Consider the following 18707-nt stretch of genomic DNA (forward strand, 5'->3'; position numbering starts at 1 on the left):
GTGGTTTAGTACAGCAGTTACTAAGTATTCGTTCTTTGTTACTTCCCACCACTGCAGTTTTCACAACATCTAAGTCCTTTATTTGCCTATTATGTAATTTTATTTATTGTAAATCCACATCAAATTGATAAGGATATTTTTTTTCTTTAGCATTTGCTATGTATTGAGACAGTATCTGCATCGCCATTAGGGGTTTATTTTAAACCGAATGACGTCATACAAATCCCCTCGTTTTGTGTGGTTTTTTTTTTTTTATGAATGAAGCATTACTGATGCATGCTGTTTTCTTAGCAGACAAAGAGAGGCCTCGGCGGGGGTTCAGACAGAGCTCATACACTGGTTGCCATGGAAGCTGGAGCTGACTCGTCACTCCGGCACTTTGTCATGAATTTTAATTAATCAGTCATAACAGTGTGTTACCGCACCGACGAATAATCATAATGAAGAGCACAACGTTTGTAAATAACCGTTGCCATTCATTCACATATTAATCAGAATCAGAATCATCTTTATTTGCCAAGTATGTCCAAAAACACACACGAGGAATTTGTCTCCGGTAGTTGGAGCCGGTTGAGAGACTAGAGGATAGGCACAACCGTACGGAAACTAATTTCATACTTATAAAATATTAAAAATATTGGTGATTGTTGTGGGTAGCTACATTTAGAATACTGTGTCAAAATAAAATAAATACCCGTAATTTTTTAAAGGTAAAAAAAACAGGAACTGGATGAGTTTGGATTGAACCATGTAACGGATCAAGAGGGGTTTAATTGTGGTATTGGTAATGTTTTGATCGAAATAATGCACAACGTGAACGATTATCAGTATTAATTCACAGTTGATCGTTTTATCTTGTTTTTGAATGATTCTACTTGCTTGAATGTTATCAAACCGGTGTTAATAAACCGAAATCTTACAATTGTACCCCCGTATTTGCGGTGTGGTACATCCGATATTATGACGCATTTCCGGGTTGGCGCATTTCACCACGTGAAAACATTTGACATTGAAGAAGCGAAATATAAGTTCAAATCGATTCTAAATGGTGAGTGAAATTGAATTACGTTGGCGTTTTAGAAAAATGTTCGAGCATTAGCATGTTTTGGCTCTCGCTATTATACCGTAGCACACATGAAGCAACGTACATGAAAACCATGTAAAATACGGTTAAATCGGTGTTATATTTAATAAAAATAAAATGCTGTAATATAATATGAAATGCTGTTCGAATGTAAAGTATGACGAGTTTGTTGGCTAGGCTAAAACATATGAATAACTCCTCCATTTGTTTAGCAGCCCCAAAATGGCAGCTTCCGGTGTGCAGTTGTGTGTCAAACACACATTTCTTCTTCCGCCCCTCAAGAAAGTGGCGACGACCACCTGCGCTCAAGTTCGTCACTGCCGCACAGTCCTAAGGCCACCGCAACTTCCAAACGTCACCGGGACGCCAACGAAACATCACCAGCGACAACACATCCGTTTTTACAGTGATGTGCTTGCCAAACATGAGGAAAATAAGGAAGACGCAAACCAGTTAATACACATTAAGAACGCCGTGCCGCTAAATGAAAGCCCCGCATCATTCGGTATACATTCATGGTCATATTTTGAAAGACCTCGACAGTGAGCTGACCGTGTTTCTTCCCGTCTTCAGATCTGGATGCGGCCACTGGATCGTACGCGCTGGAGGGGATCAGCGATGAAGAGGCTGTACGTCTAATGCCTCGTCCGTCCATACCTCCGGTCGCCGCCTCTCTTCGAGACTACGTCGATCGGTCGGAGACGCTCGCCAAACTAGTGCATCTCGGTAAGTAATGGAGTCGGACGTGAGTGATATGGAGTTGATAATGTCTCACCGGCAGGGGTGAACCTGTGGAAGCTGGAGGAGAGGCCCAACGTCGGCTCCATGCTGCTCAGACTCAACTTCGATGAAGACGTGGCTCCGAGGCTGCTCTTCCTCAAAGCCCTCGGCGTGGACGAATCTCGTTTGGGCTTCGTCGTCACGCGGAACCCGTTTGTCCTCACGGAGGATTTGCAAAACCTTCACGCCAGGTGACAGGAACTTTTACGTCTAAAAGTCTGAAATGGATCACACGTTATTACGCCAAGCTCTACTTTTCCTATTTTGTCAGCATGTTGCCGTAATAATCATGTTCTCTTGCGCTCTTTTATTTTGTCAAGGGTGAACTATCTGATGTCCAAGAAGTTCACGTCCGAGAATGTTGCGTCGATGGTTTCCAGAGCTCCTTATCTTCTCAACTTCAGCGTGAAGAGGCTGGACAACCGACTGGGTTTCTATCAGCAGCAGCTGGGCCTCAGTGCATCCAATGTAAGCATTTTCACTTCATTATTTTCTGTTTTGGAAGGCGCAACATCAGTAGTTTGTCTTCTTTTCAGGAAATAAATGACAGTATGCACAGGTGGTGTTTGGAGTTTTTCAAGTTACAAGCTAATGGTTTGTCAAATTTAGTTTTTTTTTTTTTTTTTCCCCTTTGTATTGCGAGCCAAAATTTTAATTATGTGCGAGGTTTAAGATAGCCTGCTGCTCGGGTGAAGTGGGAAAAAAAGTAGTGCTACAGTTGCGAGGCTGCGCTGCACTGTATTTGTTCACCGAGTTGGCTCGAGCGAGAAAGAGTTGACACTCCGTGTCGCTTGATATGTTCCGTGCTCAATGACTGTCTTGGCGACACAAACACTAACTGTGGTTTCTTTCCAGACCCGTAACATTGTCACGCGTCTGCCCAGATTATTGTGCGGCAGTTTGGAGCCTGTTAAAGGAAATCTAAAGGTGACACAATGACAAAAATGTAACAAAACTAATTATTTAAACTAATGGACTTTTTTTCACATTGTGTATTTATGATTATGTGTGCGCTGCAATTCCAGATGTGCGAAATTGAGCTCGGCTTCAAGGCCAATGAGATCCAGCACATCGTCTTGGCCGTCCCCAAAATTCTGACGGCCAACAAGCGGAAGTTGACGCAAATATTCGACTTCCTCCACAACACCATGAAGGTGCCGCATCACCTGATCGCCAAGTTCCCACAGGTACTTGAAACTTTACCTGCAGTGTTGTGTAATTGACCCAAGTATCGATGTTCATCCTCAATTCGAACCTCCAACAGGTCTTTAACACCAAGTTCCTGCGTATGAGAGAGCGCCACCTGTTCCTGGAGTACCTGGGAAGGGCTCAGTATAACCCGGAACAAGCCAACTACGTTTCCCTGGAACGTTTGGCGTCGTCTCCGGATGAGACCTTTTGCACCGAGGTGGCTTTGGCCATGCAGGAAGATTTTTTCTTGTTCCAAAAGACACTTTAAACCGCTGTGAAGAAGCACGAGGACCAGGAATATGTATTGAAACCATTAAAGGACACATGCTATTCACAATCTTAAACAGTTCTTAGGTGTCTTAATAACATGTCTCTGGTATGCTTTCGTCAAAATACATCTAAGATCAAGATATATTGACAGTTATATAGCGTATTTTTTTTGCCGTAGTTAAATTAGCTCATTTTAGGGATGGATCTGCCTATCCCAGCTGACTTGGGGCGAGAGGCGGGGCACACCCTGGACTGGTTGCCAGGCGATCGCTGGGCACAGGAAGACAAACATTCACACTCACATTCACAGGACAATTTAGTGTTCAGTTAACCTAAAAGGTTTTTTGAATGTGGGAGGAAGAAGACTCATGAAATCCACGCAGAGAACATGCGAACTTCACAAAGGAAGCCCAAACTCCAGGTTCCAACCTCTGAACTGTGAGGCGGATGCGCAAACCACTCGCCCGCCATGCTGCCAATTTCCATAGTGTTCCTATTTTTAGCTTAAGACACATGCCAGGGTTTAGAATTGTGCTTAATAAATGTATCCAGTTTTTTTAAATTGCTTTTTTAGATGTTGGGTTTACATTTTCAGTCATATACATACTACAAACTGTACTATCTACTGCTAGAAGTAGAGTTGTTGACTTTAAAGCAAATAAGAGCTCATATTTATTTTATCTAAAAATATATGTAAAATGTGTGAAATTCTATTCGTTTTTTTTTCCCGTGGAGGCAGTTTAAATGTGTAAACAGCGTGTCTTGCTTCATATATATTTTATAATGTAGATGATAATGTACTCTATAATATTAACCATTATTTATTGTCTGTAACAGTTACATTAAACAAGCAGAAAGTGAAATTTTACGGGTTTTTTTAATTAATAAAAATGTCAGTATATTTGCGCATGCGCGTCTTTTCTAGTAAATGTCTTACCCACAATGCATCGCGCTCTTTCCCACAGCTAACTCAACATGGCGTCGAGGGCACCAGGTAAAAAAATATGTCACTCCTGTTTTGACGACATTATCACATTTCTTTCCGTCTGAAGCGGGCGTCGTCGAATTAAACGAGCCTACTTGTTGTAAAGTGACACTCGGTTTGAGTTCTTTGAATTGTATGCCTAAAACGAGCTTTAGAAGTCACTCGGCTCGCGTTTGTCCTCCAGTGTCTCCCTGCTTACTGATCTGATGCTAGTGGCTAACGTCTCTTAGCCTGGCTGACGCGCGAAGACTACACGGATATAGATTTATTATTATTATTTTTTTGACTACAAAAAAATACTCAGGTCTCCAAGTACCACCATATGACCAACATTAAAATATTATAGCGTAGTAGGCCTAAGTTCATTAAAAACGAGACTGGTTTAATTCCTTAAAAGTATATTTAATATAAGCCACTGAAACATTAGTCACAGTTTGAGCACAAACTGAGCTTTAAAGTATGGGGGAAAAAAAGTGCACCCAGTTAATGATTAAAATGTATTGCAGAAAAATGTTAGCAAACAAACTGTTCTAAAAGATTCCATGCACATGTACTGTACGTAACAGTTGCAAATGAACTGAACTGTACTGGATGAAAAAAAAAAAAAAGTCAAAGCTATTTTAGCTTTATGTACAATTTCAGTATTTCACACACCACTCGAGGGGAGTGCATAATTTGCGAAACACTGTTGGAGGCTAAAATTGCAGCTATAAATTGGACGGCTAACACAATTTGAAATTGTCGAAATGTCATTTAAGCTAACGTTATGGCAGTATAATTACCAAATTGTTTCCCCCCCCCCCCCCCTCACAGTGGCTTCAGGCAGGCTTCTGTCCAGTGTGCGCAAATGGTACTACAATTTAAGCGGCTTCAACAAGATCGGTAAGCACGGAAAGGTAAATATGAGCCTAAAACCGCGAGTAGAAGTTCGATTTTGACTCGCCTGTGGCAGGTTTGATGCGAGACGACACGATACACGAGGACGACGACGTGAAGGAGGCCCTGCGCAGGCTCCCGGAGAACGTCTACAACGACCGCATGTTCCGCATCAAGAGAGCTCTGGATCTGTCCATGAAGCACCAGATCCTCCCCAAGGATCAGTGGAAAAAATACGAAGAGGTGCAGATATAGGTTTTCTGAAGTGCGCGTTTTGTCCTTGCGTGTGAATTGTTGACACCGCTTTCCATCCATTTAGGATGAGCCCTACCTGATGCCGTACCTTGACGAAGTGATCCGTGAGAGGAAAGAAAGAGAGGAATGGATGAAGAAATGAATGAGAGACAGATCGAGAGAGCTGGGCTGGTTAAATCCCTGCATGAATAACCTTGCCGTTGTATATTTAAAATGAAAGCCTATATAGTCATTAAAATGTACATTTTGAAACAAGCCCAGCTGTTTGAGTTCATTAACATGAAAATTATTACAGAAATACAGAAATCACAACCTCGGAAGGAACTGTTAGAAAATACAAAGGAGAATTACAGCCACTGAAGACAAAGAATATAAGAGTTGTACTTTGCGAGTAGTGATAATCATGAAATTTGTCATAGTTTTGTTATTTGTTTAACTTAGACAAGTTTCTATTTTTGTTTTAAAAGAAAAGGTCTGGTGTTGATGTATGAAGACTATGTCATTTACAAAACCAAAGTACAGTATAACCAGACATCTGATACATTGCTTTATCCTTACACAAAGAATTTATCATAATTAAACGAGTACATTTTAAATTTTATTCCTCGAAAAGGGGACTTTAATCTTGTAGGATTGACTTTTCTCAAACGGAAATTATCTGGGGGAAAAAAAATACAAGTGTATTTATTGTGAGGGTCCTACATTTTGGTTTATTTATTCCCCCCAAAAATGATTGTTTTTCCCTATTTGCATATTTTTGTAACCTATCCTATTGTTACTTGCGAAACACCAAACTATTTATTAGTGTTGCTTTAGCGCCATCTTGGTGTCAAGGAAGTACGTCATCGTGTAGCTTAACTGGACTTTAGTGTACTTTGCTGCCATCTTGTGGCATCTGTAAGCAGTTAAACCTTTTCAGGGTGTGTCAATTCCAGATTTTCGTGAATAGCAGGGGTTCACTTGATTTTCATTTTTAAGAAAACGTATTTCTCTTGAATAAAATGCATTTTTATATTTGAATGCCAGGTTTCAAGTGCCATCATTAAAAAAATAAAACAAGGACTTTCTTTGCAAGTGCCTTGTTTTTTGTTTTTTTGTCAACAGTAAGTTCAAGTTTGGTTATTATGCAATTAGCTTACTGATACGTAGAGACAGGATACCCCGAAGTTATAAAGTCAGAAGTGAACTCAAGTCACTATATTCCACATTATATATACACACACACACACACTGAATTGATGAAGTGATCTGATTGGTCAGTTGTTTTTGTTTGCCCTTCTGTCGTTGACTTCTGCAATGGTCTCTATAAAGTTCCCCATGACTTTGTTAAAGGATTTCAACATGGACACCCCCAGCTCATTGTTGGTCTCGTGAATATCCGGATCGTAGGCGCCCATGAGGGGCGTGCACACCTCCACGTCCCCTCTCCCGGCTCCCGCCAGGATCCCGAGCAGCTGCTCCCTGACCTCCCGAAAGAGCGCCACGTCGTACCGAAGCAGGGCCGTGTCGTCCAGCGGGTACGCGGCGTCCTCCGGGTAGCATTCGCGAGGAACTGGGAGCTCCACGTACCCGAGCTTGGGGAACCCTGCCGACAACGCCGTCACGAGCCTCCGCTGGGCCCGTGCGCTCAAAGGGTTGCCCAGCAGCTTGAGTTCCTCCAGCGCCCGGCAGCGGGACAGCGCCTCCGCCAAGATGTCGGCGTCCTCCAAGGCGCACTCCTCCAGAGCCAGGCCGGCCAGCGAGGCCGAGCAGCGGCCCAGCAGCTTGAGGAAGGCGACGGCGAAGTCGTCCAGGACGGGATGGCCGCTCAAGTCCAGGCGCACCAGGTACTCGCTGTGCAGGCTGTTGGCCAGGTAGGTCATGTCCACGCGGCTCAGGCTGCAGTTGGCTAGCTCCAAGCTTTCAAGGGGCGTCTGGAGGGGGCTGGCTCAGGCAAAAAGATGACTTATTTCAAATGTTTCCACAGTTTGGAAATAGTTTTTTTTTTTTAATAGATCACAAATATGTTTGTTTTGCTTGGAAAAAATGACTTCTTGAAATATGACCCCCCCCCCCCCCCAAAAAAAATGTTTCTCTTAAACTTTCCAAAAACTAAAATCCATCTTTATTCCAGAAATTAATTAAAAATCAATCAACACATTTGAATGACTATTTTTTTAACTATATTTTATTGCTTTATTTCAGCTTTAATCAACTGATGTTTTTTTTTTTATTATTTTATTACAAATGTAGTCTAGCAAAAAACAAAATTCTTGGACATTTGTACTTTTTCTCTAAACATTTTTTTTTACCAAATACATTTTTTTTCGAATTACAAAGATCTTGAATTAATGACTTTATTCTCAACTATTTTCCAAATCAATACCATTATTAAAAAATATTTTTCCTTTTTTTTCCTCCCTCAAATGATGAATCTCGCAAGATTCCAACTTTTGTCCCACCTGAGTAGTTTCCTCAGATGTCCCGTGAGCGTGGAGAATCCCACGGAGAGCTCGGTCAGGTTCGTGAGTTTCGCCATCAGGTTCCCGAGGACGGCCATCAGCTGTCGGTCGTCCGCTCCCAACCTCCTGATGTCTAGCGCCCCCGTGGGCAGCGTGAGGGACCGCAGCCTGGGGAAGTCCACCCGGGACAGCAGCACCTCCAGGTGAGCGGCCTGCAGCGGGACGTTGTGCACCACCTCCAGCTTGCGCATGGCCTCCGGCCGGGCCAGTCGGAGGACGTAGAAAAGCTGCTTGAGGGCGAGCGAATCTGCGCGGAGGGTCACGAAACGCGGCTTGAGGGCCGAGTGGCGCGCCAGTATCAAGGCCTGCGTCACCAGCTCGTAGTTGCGGCCCGTGACAAAGCCGTTGAGGCGCACGTCCACGGCCGAGGGGGGCACGCTGGCGCCGCCCTCCACGGTCGCCGCCGTCTCGTAGCACAGCTGGCTCAGCAGCCCGGTGCGAGCCCACCGGCCCAGGGTGGCTCCGCACGGGCACGCCTGCCGCTCCACGTCCCTCAAGGACGTCAGGTCCACCGTGTGCAGGACTTTGGCGTACGTGCTCGGCGGAGACAACACGAAGTCCTTGGGGAAATGAAACAGTTGCAACAAGACCTTTTTTGAGGCTGATTTAGGGGGTTTTGTGTGTCTTGAGTGGCGAGGAAAAATTCCACTTACGACTAAACTTCACAACAAGCAGCAGTTTGGCAGATAGTAAACAGATTTTTAAAAGAAACACCTCTTAGATGTTTAATGCCACTCCCAGTTTAAGTTTACTATACATAAAACCAGAGAATTAGGCGTTTTATATAAAAAAAAAAAAACATTGCCTTTTTAATCAAAATTTCATTAACTTGATGCTAACACACACTGGACAACTTCATTTATTACTTTAATAATTCAGTGAATTTGTGAAGAAGAAAGAATCCAAATTGTAGAAAAGACAAAGAATCTACCTTCAAGCCCGTGAAAAGCGCCGTCAGACATGGCCGGCACGTGCGAGAGGTCAGGTCGGCGGGGCAGTCGGCCGTGCGGCCCAGGAGACGTCCAAGGTGGAGCTCGGGCAGCGGCCACGTGCGCACCACGGCTCGCAACAACTGCGGGCGCTCGTGCAGGTAGCAGGCCTTGAAGAGGTGCGGGTACGCGTGGAAAGAGACGCCGGCCAGGTTCTCTTCGGCGCTCGGGCCGCTCCGGACGAAGGCCTCGGACGACAAAAAGCTCAGCGACTTCATGCCTTCACCTCAGGCGGGCCGTCGTTTGGCTTTTGTGAGGAGCGGGTTGTTGTTGTTGTAATGTGGCGCGAGGTCTCGTGGGAGGTGAGATAGGGGCGGCAGGTTATTTATAGGAACAGCTGTCTCTCGTCCTGTGCCGGTCACGCAGACTGTTAGCGCTGACCCACTTTTTCCACAGCGCATTAGCTCATTTTCAGGCGTAATCTCACGACGCTCCCATTGGCCGAAAGTCGGATCTTTCCGATGAAAAGTCGTAAAATGACGCAAGTGAATGTTGGATTTTTTTTCCCCAATAGAAACAAAAAATGGGTCGTGCCTTGACTTACGAGTGCCCCAATTTACGAGTTTTTCCAGTTACGAGCTGCCCCTCGATTTGAGTGTTTTGCTTTGCGTGCCAAAATTTGACTTTGTGAGCTTCGGACAGTCCACCACAAGATGGCGGCAACAAACTTAACACCCGACCAGCATCGGTTCGCGTTGTTACTGGTAAGCTGGTAAGCGATACCTGTTGTTTTGTGTTCTGTTGTTTAAAAAAGGCAAAGTTGAATTGTTATAAATATGAAAAACTGCTCAGTAGACACATTTTAGGAGATCTTAATGGAAACAAGCAAGTCTGCTTAGTGACTGCAAAAGAAATACAAAACTTTTGACATTTATTTTTTCCGCATTTCGCTGGTCCGAACCGGTCTTTCTTTTTTTAAATATATACATATTAACACATGACTGTACAAATATATAAGTTGGTTAAAAGGGTGGCTGCGCTACACACACTCTTTGACGGCAAGGGCGGGCGTGGGTCCGATGTGCGTCCAGATGTAACCCTTCTGCGGACGCACGGGGACGGTGGGGAACGGCGAGCTCCGCGACTTGAAGTACTCGGACGGCGCGTGGCACACAAAGTCCAGGTACTCCATCTTCCTGGGCAGGTCCTCCTCCGGACCTGAAAGCAGAAACAAACAAACAAAAACAGGAGTTCAGGCACATGAAGGTGGGCCTTGACGAGAAACACAAGTCCCATTGCCAGAAGAGTAATGCGTGCAGATTAGCGATGAAATGGTACGCAAATTTCAAAGCCCGATTATATTGAGCAAAAGGATCACGGTTATCAAGGAATATGTCACGAAGAAATAGTATGAAAATATGGTGGGGGAAAAAAAAAAAAAAAAAAAAATGCTTCTTATAACAAAAATATACATTATGTAAAAAATAAAAAAAAAATGACAAAAGTTACACAAATATTAGGGAAAAAGATATTTTACACCCTCCCACCCAAAAAAAACATTGAGAGAAAATATACAAATATTAGGGAGTAAAATAGAAAAATATTTGACAAGAGACACAAAAATACAATAACAGGAAAATAGGAAAAATAGAAAATATCATACCAAAAAAAATATATATATACACAAATCCCCCAAATTGAGTCACATCCTCTAGTTCCCAAACTGTTTTGAGTAACTACAGTAGCTATAGAAAGTCTACACACCCCTGTTCAAATGGCAGTTTTGTGACATACAAAGATGAGAATAAGCTCAACCATTTCAAAACTTTATAACCTGTACAATTCCCAAAAATATTTTCATGAGAAGAAATGGAAAGAAACAATTAGATAATCTGATTGCATAAGTGTGCACACCCTCCTGCGAGCAGGAATGTGGCTATGTTTTTTAATATGAACCAAACGCATTCAAAGTCATGTTAAACGGGAGTCGCCGCACATTTGTCACCATTTAAAGTGGCGCCGATTAAACCATAATAAAGCGCAGCTGTTCTTGGAGGCTATCTTTGTCTCATTTCTGTATGCCACAAAAACCTGGCACTTGAATGGGGGAGTGTAGACTTTTTATAGCAACTGTCCTTCCACTTGTGTCGATTAGGTGTTACTCCCTGGAGTGGTCACGTGACCTTTCGGCTTACCTAATATGTAAGTGCCGGGGTCAAAGTGGTCTTTGGGGCTGGCCTGGGTGGGAATGAGCCAGGTGAGCGCGGCGCTCTTCTCGCAGTACTGGTCCTGAACGAAGCCTCGTATCTGGGCGTAGTACGCCTTCCCGTCCTCCTCGTCCGTCACCTTGATCACGTCGCCGATCTGGTAGTACACGCCCTGACGGGGACGCCAGATCCCTTAGAAAAGTCCAATGCGACGGCGCGAGGAAATCTGACCGAATACCTTATAAAACACGGACTCGGCCGTGATGATGGTGGAGACGGATTCCGGCGCTTTGATTGGCTGAGGAGGAGAGATCGGGGTCAACGAGGGAGGAAATGGAAGGCATTCGAGCAACAGATGCGCGTGGGACTTACATTCTTGAGTTTAAAAATGTGTCTCCTGCCCTTGCCTTTGGTGGACACCTTCTTCTCGGAAGCGGGGGCTTTGTATTTGGTGCTCCTCAGGCGTGCCGACCTCCTGTGGCTCTCCTGCTTCGACTGCAAAGCACACAAGAAAATCAGCTTTCGTCTAAACATTGGGCGTTGTACAGGGTGAGACAAAAGTAGGCTCGACTTGCGAATGTTCTTTTCTTCCACCTCGCATCTGCTTTTCCCCCATTCTTTCCTTCCTTCCCTCCCTGGCTCAAAGTATGTGTCGTAAGTGTTTTTTTTTTGTTTTTTTTATGCGTTCAGTGCGATTCTCTCTTTTTACCTGCTTGCCGCCTCCATTGCTGGGCTGAGTGCCGGAGGACGCGGAGATTCCTGACGCCCCACCGCCGCCGCCGCTCTTCACCGAGCAATTATTGCACAAAATGTCGCCCTGGTTGCCCTTCTTCCACATGGACGACGAGTTGGTCTTGCAGACGGCGCAGCATGGCTTCAGGCCCAGCGGCATCCTTCGCACAATGAACACAACGAGCCTGCTAGCTGATTTTCATCCGTAAACGTGATGATGAGACGCCATACAACGGCACCGGATCATGTGTGATTATACCCTTAATGCCGCATAAATTCAGCTGATTGTATGATGTAGAATAAGACTACTTATCACAGGAAAATTGTCTTCTTAACATGTTTATTTAAGCCAGTGGGGAAATTGTAAGTTCTTCTTCGTTGCTGACGTTCCCGTTCTTCTTCTACGTTTTTTTTCTGACTCGTTCGCTCGGCTGCCACCTGTCGGATTGGTGCTTGATAATCACGGTTAAATGCGATATTGTTACATCATTTTATTCACCAGTATCATGCGAGTTTCTTTATCCTTATTCTATATAGAATTTTTACTGTATTGTAACTATCCGATACATTTTCAATGTTATGTTTTACAGACAACAAGCTTTTTTTTTTTTTGCTTCTACGTTTTTGTGACTTAAGCGATGAAAGTTAGTTTAATAACATACATTTATTCTCCATTATCACGTGTGTTTCTTAATTTCTCGTGTTTCGAATGTATATTGTGTGTGTGTATGTGTGTGTATATATATATATATTGCTACTGGAAGGTATAGCTCACGGTTAAAGTTGTGTGATTAATATATTGCAACATTTTATAATGTAATATATTATCAAATTCAACATGTAGTGAAAAAAAATGCTTGGAGCGACACTTATGGTTTTATTACTTCCCGTGTTAGTGGCAACACTTTCGGTAATTGTTATTGTTTTTTTTATTTTTTTACCCACACTTTTTATTATTATTATTTTCACTTTATTAGAGTGATAATTTTTTTTATTAATTTATTTTTTTTAAATAAAATATAATTAAAAAAAATCGATCCACTGCGTGGTAATTTTATATCGGAAGTATTCCGCGCCGACAGGGGGCGCTGAGGAAACGTAACGAGCGCGTGAGGGTCAAAGAAGAGCGTCACCATTCAAAACAATACTTTGGAAGAAGTTGACCCTCTTCTTGAAGATGTCTCAAAGTAGCCCGGACAAAGAGGACCAAGCGCCGGCTAGCAAAAAGGGCGTTTCCCTTCCTATTTCCAGAGTGCGCTTGATCATGAAGAGCTCCCCGGACGTGTCCAATATTAACCAGGAAGCCCTTTTCCTCACCACCAAGGCAACGGTAAATAAATGCTAATGTTAGCATCTCGGCTTGCCTAGTAAGTGGCCGGTCTGCTTGTTCGTGGTCTAAACAAGCATTTCCCAACTTTTATTGGACCAAGAAATAGATTTCACGTTAGGAAAAAAATCTCACTGCATACCAGCGAACAAAAATGTCGCAACAAGTATATCACATGCTGGATGGGAAATCTGAAATCTAGTTGGGTACAAAGCTGCTATTTTGTTGTATAAATGGCAACAGGTAAACACATAGGTGAATTGCACCTTCTGCCATCTAGTGGAGAAACTTTTAACTGTTCTGGATGTCACTATAAGTTGTTGGCATAGATGAACCAAGTGCTCTAGAAATAATACATTTCTGATTAATTCGGTAACAAATTCCTGCGGCACACGTGGTGATCCTTCACAGGACTGTGGCTGGCAATCACTGCTGTAAAGTACTTTTTTTGCTTTTGTTTTGTGCGTTTTTTGTGACAGGAGATGTTTGTTCAACACTTGGCGCTGTCGTCGTTCAACAACGGCCGAGGAAAGGAAAGCAAGAGTTTGTCCTACAGCGACCTGGCTGACGCGGCCGAGGAGATGGAAACGTTCCAGTTTCTAGCAGGTGACACCCACAATAAACTCACATCAACCTTCTAGAAAGACTTTGTCAATTGTTCATCTGGCTTGGATAGTATTGTACAGTTACTGAAATACCTTTCTGTTTAACCCTGAAGAAGTCCTTTCAATATTCTCATGTATTTAATGACAAAAATAACCCGTAACTACAGTAAATGATGATACAGTATATGCATCTTGTAAAAGTACTTGAGTCTGAAATATACATACCGCAAATATTAACACGAATGTAGTAACGTAGCAATGAAACGAAGACGTTCAACTGCTAGAAGCGAGGCTCTTGTTTTCCCCTGCGCAGATATCTTACCGAAGAAGATCCTGGCCCGCGACTACCTCAAGTCTTTGGAGCAGATACGAGAAGAGGAAGCAGAAGAAGCCGACTTGTAAAACAAAATGGACACGTGCGATCACTGAATTTTTACCCTCCCGGAAAGACCGATAGGAGTCTCGTTGACGTGGGACCACCGGGCGATCGTGCCGTCGAAGCCGCGAAGAGCGCCGCAGTATCATGTGGACTTGGTACATACGTGGGGCAATGCTCACAAAAAGACAGCGGCAGATCACCTTTTCAAAGATTTCAAATGTATGCGGAGTTCCGCCGGTCCGGGGAATCCCGCTGCGTGCGCGTGTGACTTCGTACGGCCTCTAAAAACCTCGATCGAGCGAACGCTGCACTGCAGCGTAGCAGTAAATGGCAAAGTACCAGGCCTGGGTTGTTCTATTTCTAACAAATTGCTCACGCTGGAGCTGAAATACTTGAATTTTGATGTTTGTTTGGAGTATTTTGTACCTTGTGTAATAAGTACATAAAAAGAGCTGTGCTTTTTGTACATTGCTGCTGATTAAATCTCAATCTTTTCAAAATATGGTTTTACATGCTTCAAACCAAAATGTCTGAATTCTGTAATGATATGTCCCGTTTGGTGGTTCAGATGTTTTATTGCCACGTACTAAATTTCCCATTTCCATATTACACTTAATCTTAGTACAGTTTACTAGAAAATACGCAATTCCAATTTCTAAAATGACATCCCGTCATGAACACAGATGATGTTTCAAACTAAACTAAATCAGGTTACCGATGCACTAGTAGTGTGATGGTTACAAGCCGAAAGTCACGACAACAAGAGAGAGTGCGACGCGCTCCACGTGCAATCATCATGGGCTGGTCGTCGCCGCGGTCACTGGCGGATGAGCTCGTACAGTCGGAGCTGCATGTGGATCAGATTCTCCTCCAGGGCGGACAAGCTCGCCTCCAGGGAGGACGCCAGGCGCGAGCGGGCGGACGCCGACTCCCTCGTGTGGGCCAGATGCTCCTTCATACTTCGCAGGGTGCGGAGCATAAATCGCAGGGAACGGGGGAACGGTGAAGAAGTACATGACAAATTAATGTTTGAGTTCAGCAGTACCTATACAATGCCACCAGGTGACAGTGTTGCCCTGCTAATGCCCTCCTGTTCCCTCTCGTCATCTTTATGGGGTGAGTAGTTTTACTTTATTCCACTTGCTTAAGCGGTGTAAAGCGTATTTTGAATGGAGTTCAAGCTAGCTGCAACGCTCTATGGCGGTAGTTTAAGTGGTGGTTTCTGGGTTCCGAGCTGGCTGGTTTGCCGTTTGCTCTGTCAAAATGGCCGTGTAAACGGTCACGCCACGAATCTGGATTCGATCGGGATCGAACGCCTCACATGACAGCTTCTGCGCGCCTGCGTACATGTCTTCGCTTCAGTTTGAATCGCATAAAATTTGGCAGTCATGAAAAAATAGGGATGGAAAATTCTTACTGAAGAATCCTCGAGTAAAATCATAGAAATTGATGGTGTAGAATCGTAAAAAGGGACCTTAGAAACAGAATGGGGCCCGTATAATCACAGAAAGCGACTATAGAATTACTAGCATCATAGAAAATCATAATATAGAATTGTAAAAAGTGACTCTAGCATCATAGAAAATGAAAGTGACAGTGTAGAATCACTGAAATTGGGAGTGTAAGATCCTAGAAAGTGAGCGTGTAGAATCAAAGAACGTGACTGCAGAGTCAGGGAGTCTAGCATCAGAGACAATGATCGAATACAATCAGAGGAAGTGATGACAGAATCATAGAAAATGAGTCTAGAATTATAGAAAGTGAAGATTGTAGCATCAAAGACAATCATAAAACATCGGTGTACACGTACACAAATTGATGTAGTAGAATTGAAGTAATTGACCACAGAATGAGGCTGTGTTATCATAGAAAGTGTCAGTGTAGAATCCGAGAACTTGTGAGTGTGGAATGCGTCACCTCGTGAGGAGTCTTGCCCTGTCCTTGCCGTCTTTCCTCTTCTCCTCCAGGGACACGAAGACCTTCTCCACGGCGTCCAGGCCCTCGGCAACACTGCGGTGGTCCGAGAGCACCCCCAGCACCTCGTCCCTGGCCTGCAGCTGGTAGGAGGGCCCCCCTTCCTCCACGCCGCAGGAGGAGGTCACGGCCTCCAGGGCGGCCCGGTTCTGCAGAGCCAGCAGACGAGAGCGGGCCAGCTCCTCCGGCCCGGCCGCGTTCTCCCCGCAGATTCCCCACGTGGGCGTCGGCAACCAGAAGCGTCGCGTGCAGTTCACCGACCCCGCGGGGCTTCCCGCCGCCGCCGCCGCCGTTGATTCTGGGGGGCTGTCGGCTAGGAAGCGGTACACTGGGGGCGAGCCCGACCCCCACTCGTCGTCGGTCCGGCCCTCCCGCTCTCCGGAGACGTCTTCGGGCAGCGAACACGCGCAGAAGCCTAGCAGAAGCCAGGTCCAACTCGCTGACCCGCACAACATCGCCAAACTCTGAAACACGCACACAAAGGGAAAATTCGTCTCATATCATGAATTGTGAAACACAATTTAAAAAAAAACAATCACAAATAATGTAAAATATATATATGAGCGATAATGATATAAATCAATTTAAAAACAATTTTGTACGAGTACAATTTTAAAGATAACAGAAAATAAACTTAAACAAAAATAATTGAAAATAATTTCTTTGAAATAATGGGGGAATTAATACCCCATTATTGTATTAACGTCAATGTTTTTATTTATATTTTGTTATTAATCACTTTTCAATTGTTTTCGGTCAGAAATGTATTGTATGACATCAATTCAGAAAGCTTTAACAATATATTTAAATTACTTTTTAAAAATGATCTGTTTAATAAAAAAAGAATACTGTAGCTATCGATTTTTTTAATTTAAATATATGGTAATAAAATTGTATTTTGAGTGTATAATATTTCAATACATCACATAAAGTTCAATGTATTTATTTATTTTTTAATTACGTTGACATGTTCAATTCTTTATAACAAGGTGAGCAACCTTCAAACAGTAAACGGACGGTGAGACTGCATTTCATGCTTTTCTAACTACAAATAAAACCTCAGAGAAAGTATTGCAAAAAGTTCTCCCAAGACAGTCATCGTAGCAGCGTCATATCATTTCATAAATATGGTTATAAAAGACAAAAATGCTTACTAATGGTTCCCTAGCCCTGCTCTAAAGTACACTGAAGCAGTCTGGTAATTGGCACTGGAAAAACTGAGAAACGCCCTGTCGCGTGTAGTCAATGCAAGTACATGGTCACAAAAACTTGCAGCATCATCCAAACTAAATGTCCTCGCCGGCTGTGTGGAAAAAAAAAAAATAAAAATAAAAATTGCAGTTTACCTTTCAGAGGACGCTTTCGCAAGTGAACGACGACGTGCTGGAGAGTCCTGCCCGCGTCTCTCCGCTCTGGCTGCCTGAAGTCATCGGAAAGAATGAGTGCTGGTCTGCAACGTGCACTCACCCTTTATTGGCCTGCACCAGCGACACCTAAAAAAAAAAAAAAAAAAAGCCCTAACTAAACTAATCATAAGCAGACTGCACACACAAACACATGTCTGGGATAGTTTCTGGATCAAAAAGGAGTCAAAGAATGAGAAAAAGGGATGATTTGGCTCAGGCATTTTTACGAGCTCCTAAACAACAGCAGACATTTGTAGTTTTTTGTTTTTTTTTAGAATAGCATAGAGGCTGTGTTGGCTTGGTTTTGTGTGCGTGCTGAATAACACCACCTGTGTTTATGAAGCCACAGGCCAGAACTTTGACATCAACGAGTTGGAACGGGAAGTGAGTGAAACACGCATTTTGGAACAAACCTTCAAGTCAGTACAGACTGGCTGCCGTTTACAAAGATAACCACACTAGTAGCTGTGCATCATAATGACGGCTAGTTAAAAAATGTGGAGCCTTTCGTAGCGGTAAATAAGATCGGCAAAATATTAGAAACACCCCTCAGTTTAAGATAAGGTACATTTTATAATTATAATATAATAAAAGTGAGAGGAGCCAGAGGAGGTGGGTTGGGCATCTGTTTCGGATGTCTCCCGGACGCCTCCCCGGTGAGGCGTTCCGGGCACGTCCCACCGGGAGGAGACCCCGGGGACGACCCGGGACACGCCGGAGAGACTACGTCTTTTGGCCGGCCCGGGAACGCCTCGGGATTCCCCCCGGAAGAGCTGGATGAAGTGGCTGGGGAGAGTAAAGTCTGGGCGTCCCTGCTAAAGCTACTGCCCCCGCGACCCGGCCTCGGATAAGCGGTAGAAGATGGATGGATGGATAAAAGTATCTATCTATCTATCTGTCTATCTGTCTATCTGTCTGTCTGTCTATCTAATTGCTTTGTATCTATCTATCTATCTATCTATCTACAGTGGAGTGAGTGTTTCATTTCAAGGATAAAAATTAAGAAATAAAAAAAAATATTTCGCTTAATCGCAAAATTAAAAAAAATTGTTAAAACAAACTACAATCAAATCAAATGCATTCAAATCGCAAGAAAATTAGAATGAGTTGTTACAGTGACATCTATCGGTGGAGCTTTGCAACTGCGCCCACCGTTCGTTTGCGTGTCTGCGCATGCGCCTCACTTCCGTCCCTCCCCCTGGCTCG

At 43.7% G+C, this 18707-nt stretch overlaps 6 protein-coding genes across 12 annotated transcripts; 3 read left to right on the forward strand and 3 right to left on the reverse strand.

The window, feature by feature from the left end:
* Positions 1-957: 957 nt before the first annotated feature.
* mterf3 (mitochondrial transcription termination factor 3) lies at positions 958-3399 on the forward strand. Of its 3 annotated transcripts, none has more exons than XM_061664992.1 (8): positions 958-1048; positions 1297-1589; positions 1658-1810; positions 1866-2055; positions 2185-2332; positions 2720-2791; positions 2890-3051; positions 3129-3399. In XM_061664992.1, the coding sequence occupies exons 2-8, from the start codon at positions 1307-1309 to the stop codon at positions 3321-3323; spliced, it is 1203 nt and encodes a 400-aa protein (XP_061520976.1). In that variant the 5' UTR covers positions 958-1048; positions 1297-1306; the 3' UTR covers positions 3324-3399. The 3 variants fall into 3 exon arrangements, with proteins under 3 accessions (XP_061520976.1, XP_061520975.1, XP_061520977.1); XM_061664991.1 differs by having other exon boundaries at positions 963-1048; positions 1300-1589; XM_061664993.1 differs by lacking the exon at positions 958-1048 and having other exon boundaries at positions 1463-1536.
* Positions 3400-4279: 880 nt separating this feature from the next.
* Positions 4280-5927, forward strand: LOC133395799 (cytochrome b-c1 complex subunit 7). Of its 2 annotated transcripts, XM_061664998.1 has the most exons (4): positions 4280-4319; positions 5124-5192; positions 5263-5429; positions 5506-5927. In XM_061664998.1, exons 1-4 carry the CDS (start codon positions 4301-4303, stop codon positions 5581-5583), a joined length of 333 nt encoding a protein of 110 aa, XP_061520982.1. In that variant the 5' UTR covers positions 4280-4300; the 3' UTR covers positions 5584-5927. The 2 variants fall into 2 exon arrangements, with proteins under 2 accessions (XP_061520982.1, XP_061520984.1); XM_061665000.1 differs by lacking the exon at positions 5124-5192 and having other exon boundaries at positions 4288-4319.
* On the reverse strand, positions 5133-9654 carry lrrc14b (leucine rich repeat containing 14B). The gene is made up of 3 exons (XM_061664994.1): positions 8874-9654; positions 7883-8502; positions 5133-7364 (listed from the first exon to the last, which is right to left on the reverse strand). The coding sequence occupies exons 1-3, from the start codon at positions 9147-9149 to the stop codon at positions 6698-6700; spliced, it is 1563 nt and encodes a 520-aa protein (XP_061520978.1). The 5' UTR covers positions 9150-9654; the 3' UTR covers positions 5133-6697.
* Positions 9655-9784: 130 nt separating this feature from the next.
* gatad1 (GATA zinc finger domain containing 1) lies at positions 9785-12226 on the reverse strand. Of its 3 annotated transcripts, XM_061664996.1 has the most exons (6): positions 12070-12225; positions 11788-11971; positions 11451-11573; positions 11317-11376; positions 11067-11250; positions 9787-10089 (listed from the first exon to the last, which is right to left on the reverse strand). In XM_061664996.1, exons 2-6 carry the CDS (start codon positions 11968-11970, stop codon positions 9911-9913), a joined length of 729 nt encoding a protein of 242 aa, XP_061520980.1. In that variant the 5' UTR covers position 11971; positions 12070-12225; the 3' UTR covers positions 9787-9910. The 3 variants fall into 3 exon arrangements, with proteins under 3 accessions (XP_061520981.1, XP_061520980.1, XP_061520979.1); XM_061664997.1 differs by having other exon boundaries at positions 9785-10089; positions 11067-11235; positions 11788-12226; XM_061664995.1 differs by having other exon boundaries at positions 9789-10089; positions 11788-12225.
* Positions 12227-12933: 707 nt separating this feature from the next.
* On the forward strand, positions 12934-14592 carry chrac1 (chromatin accessibility complex subunit 1). The gene is made up of 3 exons (XM_061665061.1): positions 12934-13140; positions 13617-13743; positions 14056-14592. Exons 1-3 carry the CDS (start codon positions 12988-12990, stop codon positions 14142-14144), a joined length of 369 nt encoding a protein of 122 aa, XP_061521045.1. The 5' UTR covers positions 12934-12987; the 3' UTR covers positions 14145-14592.
* Positions 14593-14688: 96 nt separating this feature from the next.
* On the reverse strand, positions 14689-18691 carry si:ch211-57n23.1 (uncharacterized). 2 transcript variants are annotated; one of them, XM_061664956.1, is made up of 4 exons: positions 18654-18691; positions 17442-17588; positions 16039-16559; positions 14689-15080 (listed from the first exon to the last, which is right to left on the reverse strand). In XM_061664956.1, the coding sequence occupies exons 3-4, from the start codon at positions 16548-16550 to the stop codon at positions 14939-14941; spliced, it is 654 nt and encodes a 217-aa protein (XP_061520940.1). In that variant the 5' UTR covers positions 16551-16559; positions 17442-17588; positions 18654-18691; the 3' UTR covers positions 14689-14938. The 2 variants fall into 2 exon arrangements, with proteins under 2 accessions (XP_061520940.1, XP_061520941.1); XM_061664957.1 differs by lacking the exons at positions 17442-17588; positions 18654-18691 and adding an exon at positions 17250-17314.
* Positions 18692-18707: the final 16 nt, after the last annotated feature.

The sequence above is a fragment of the Phycodurus eques genome, chromosome 20, assembly GCF_024500275.1.
Source record: "Phycodurus eques isolate BA_2022a chromosome 20, UOR_Pequ_1.1, whole genome shotgun sequence".
Classification (NCBI taxonomy): Eukaryota; Metazoa; Chordata; class Actinopteri; order Syngnathiformes; family Syngnathidae; genus Phycodurus; species Phycodurus eques.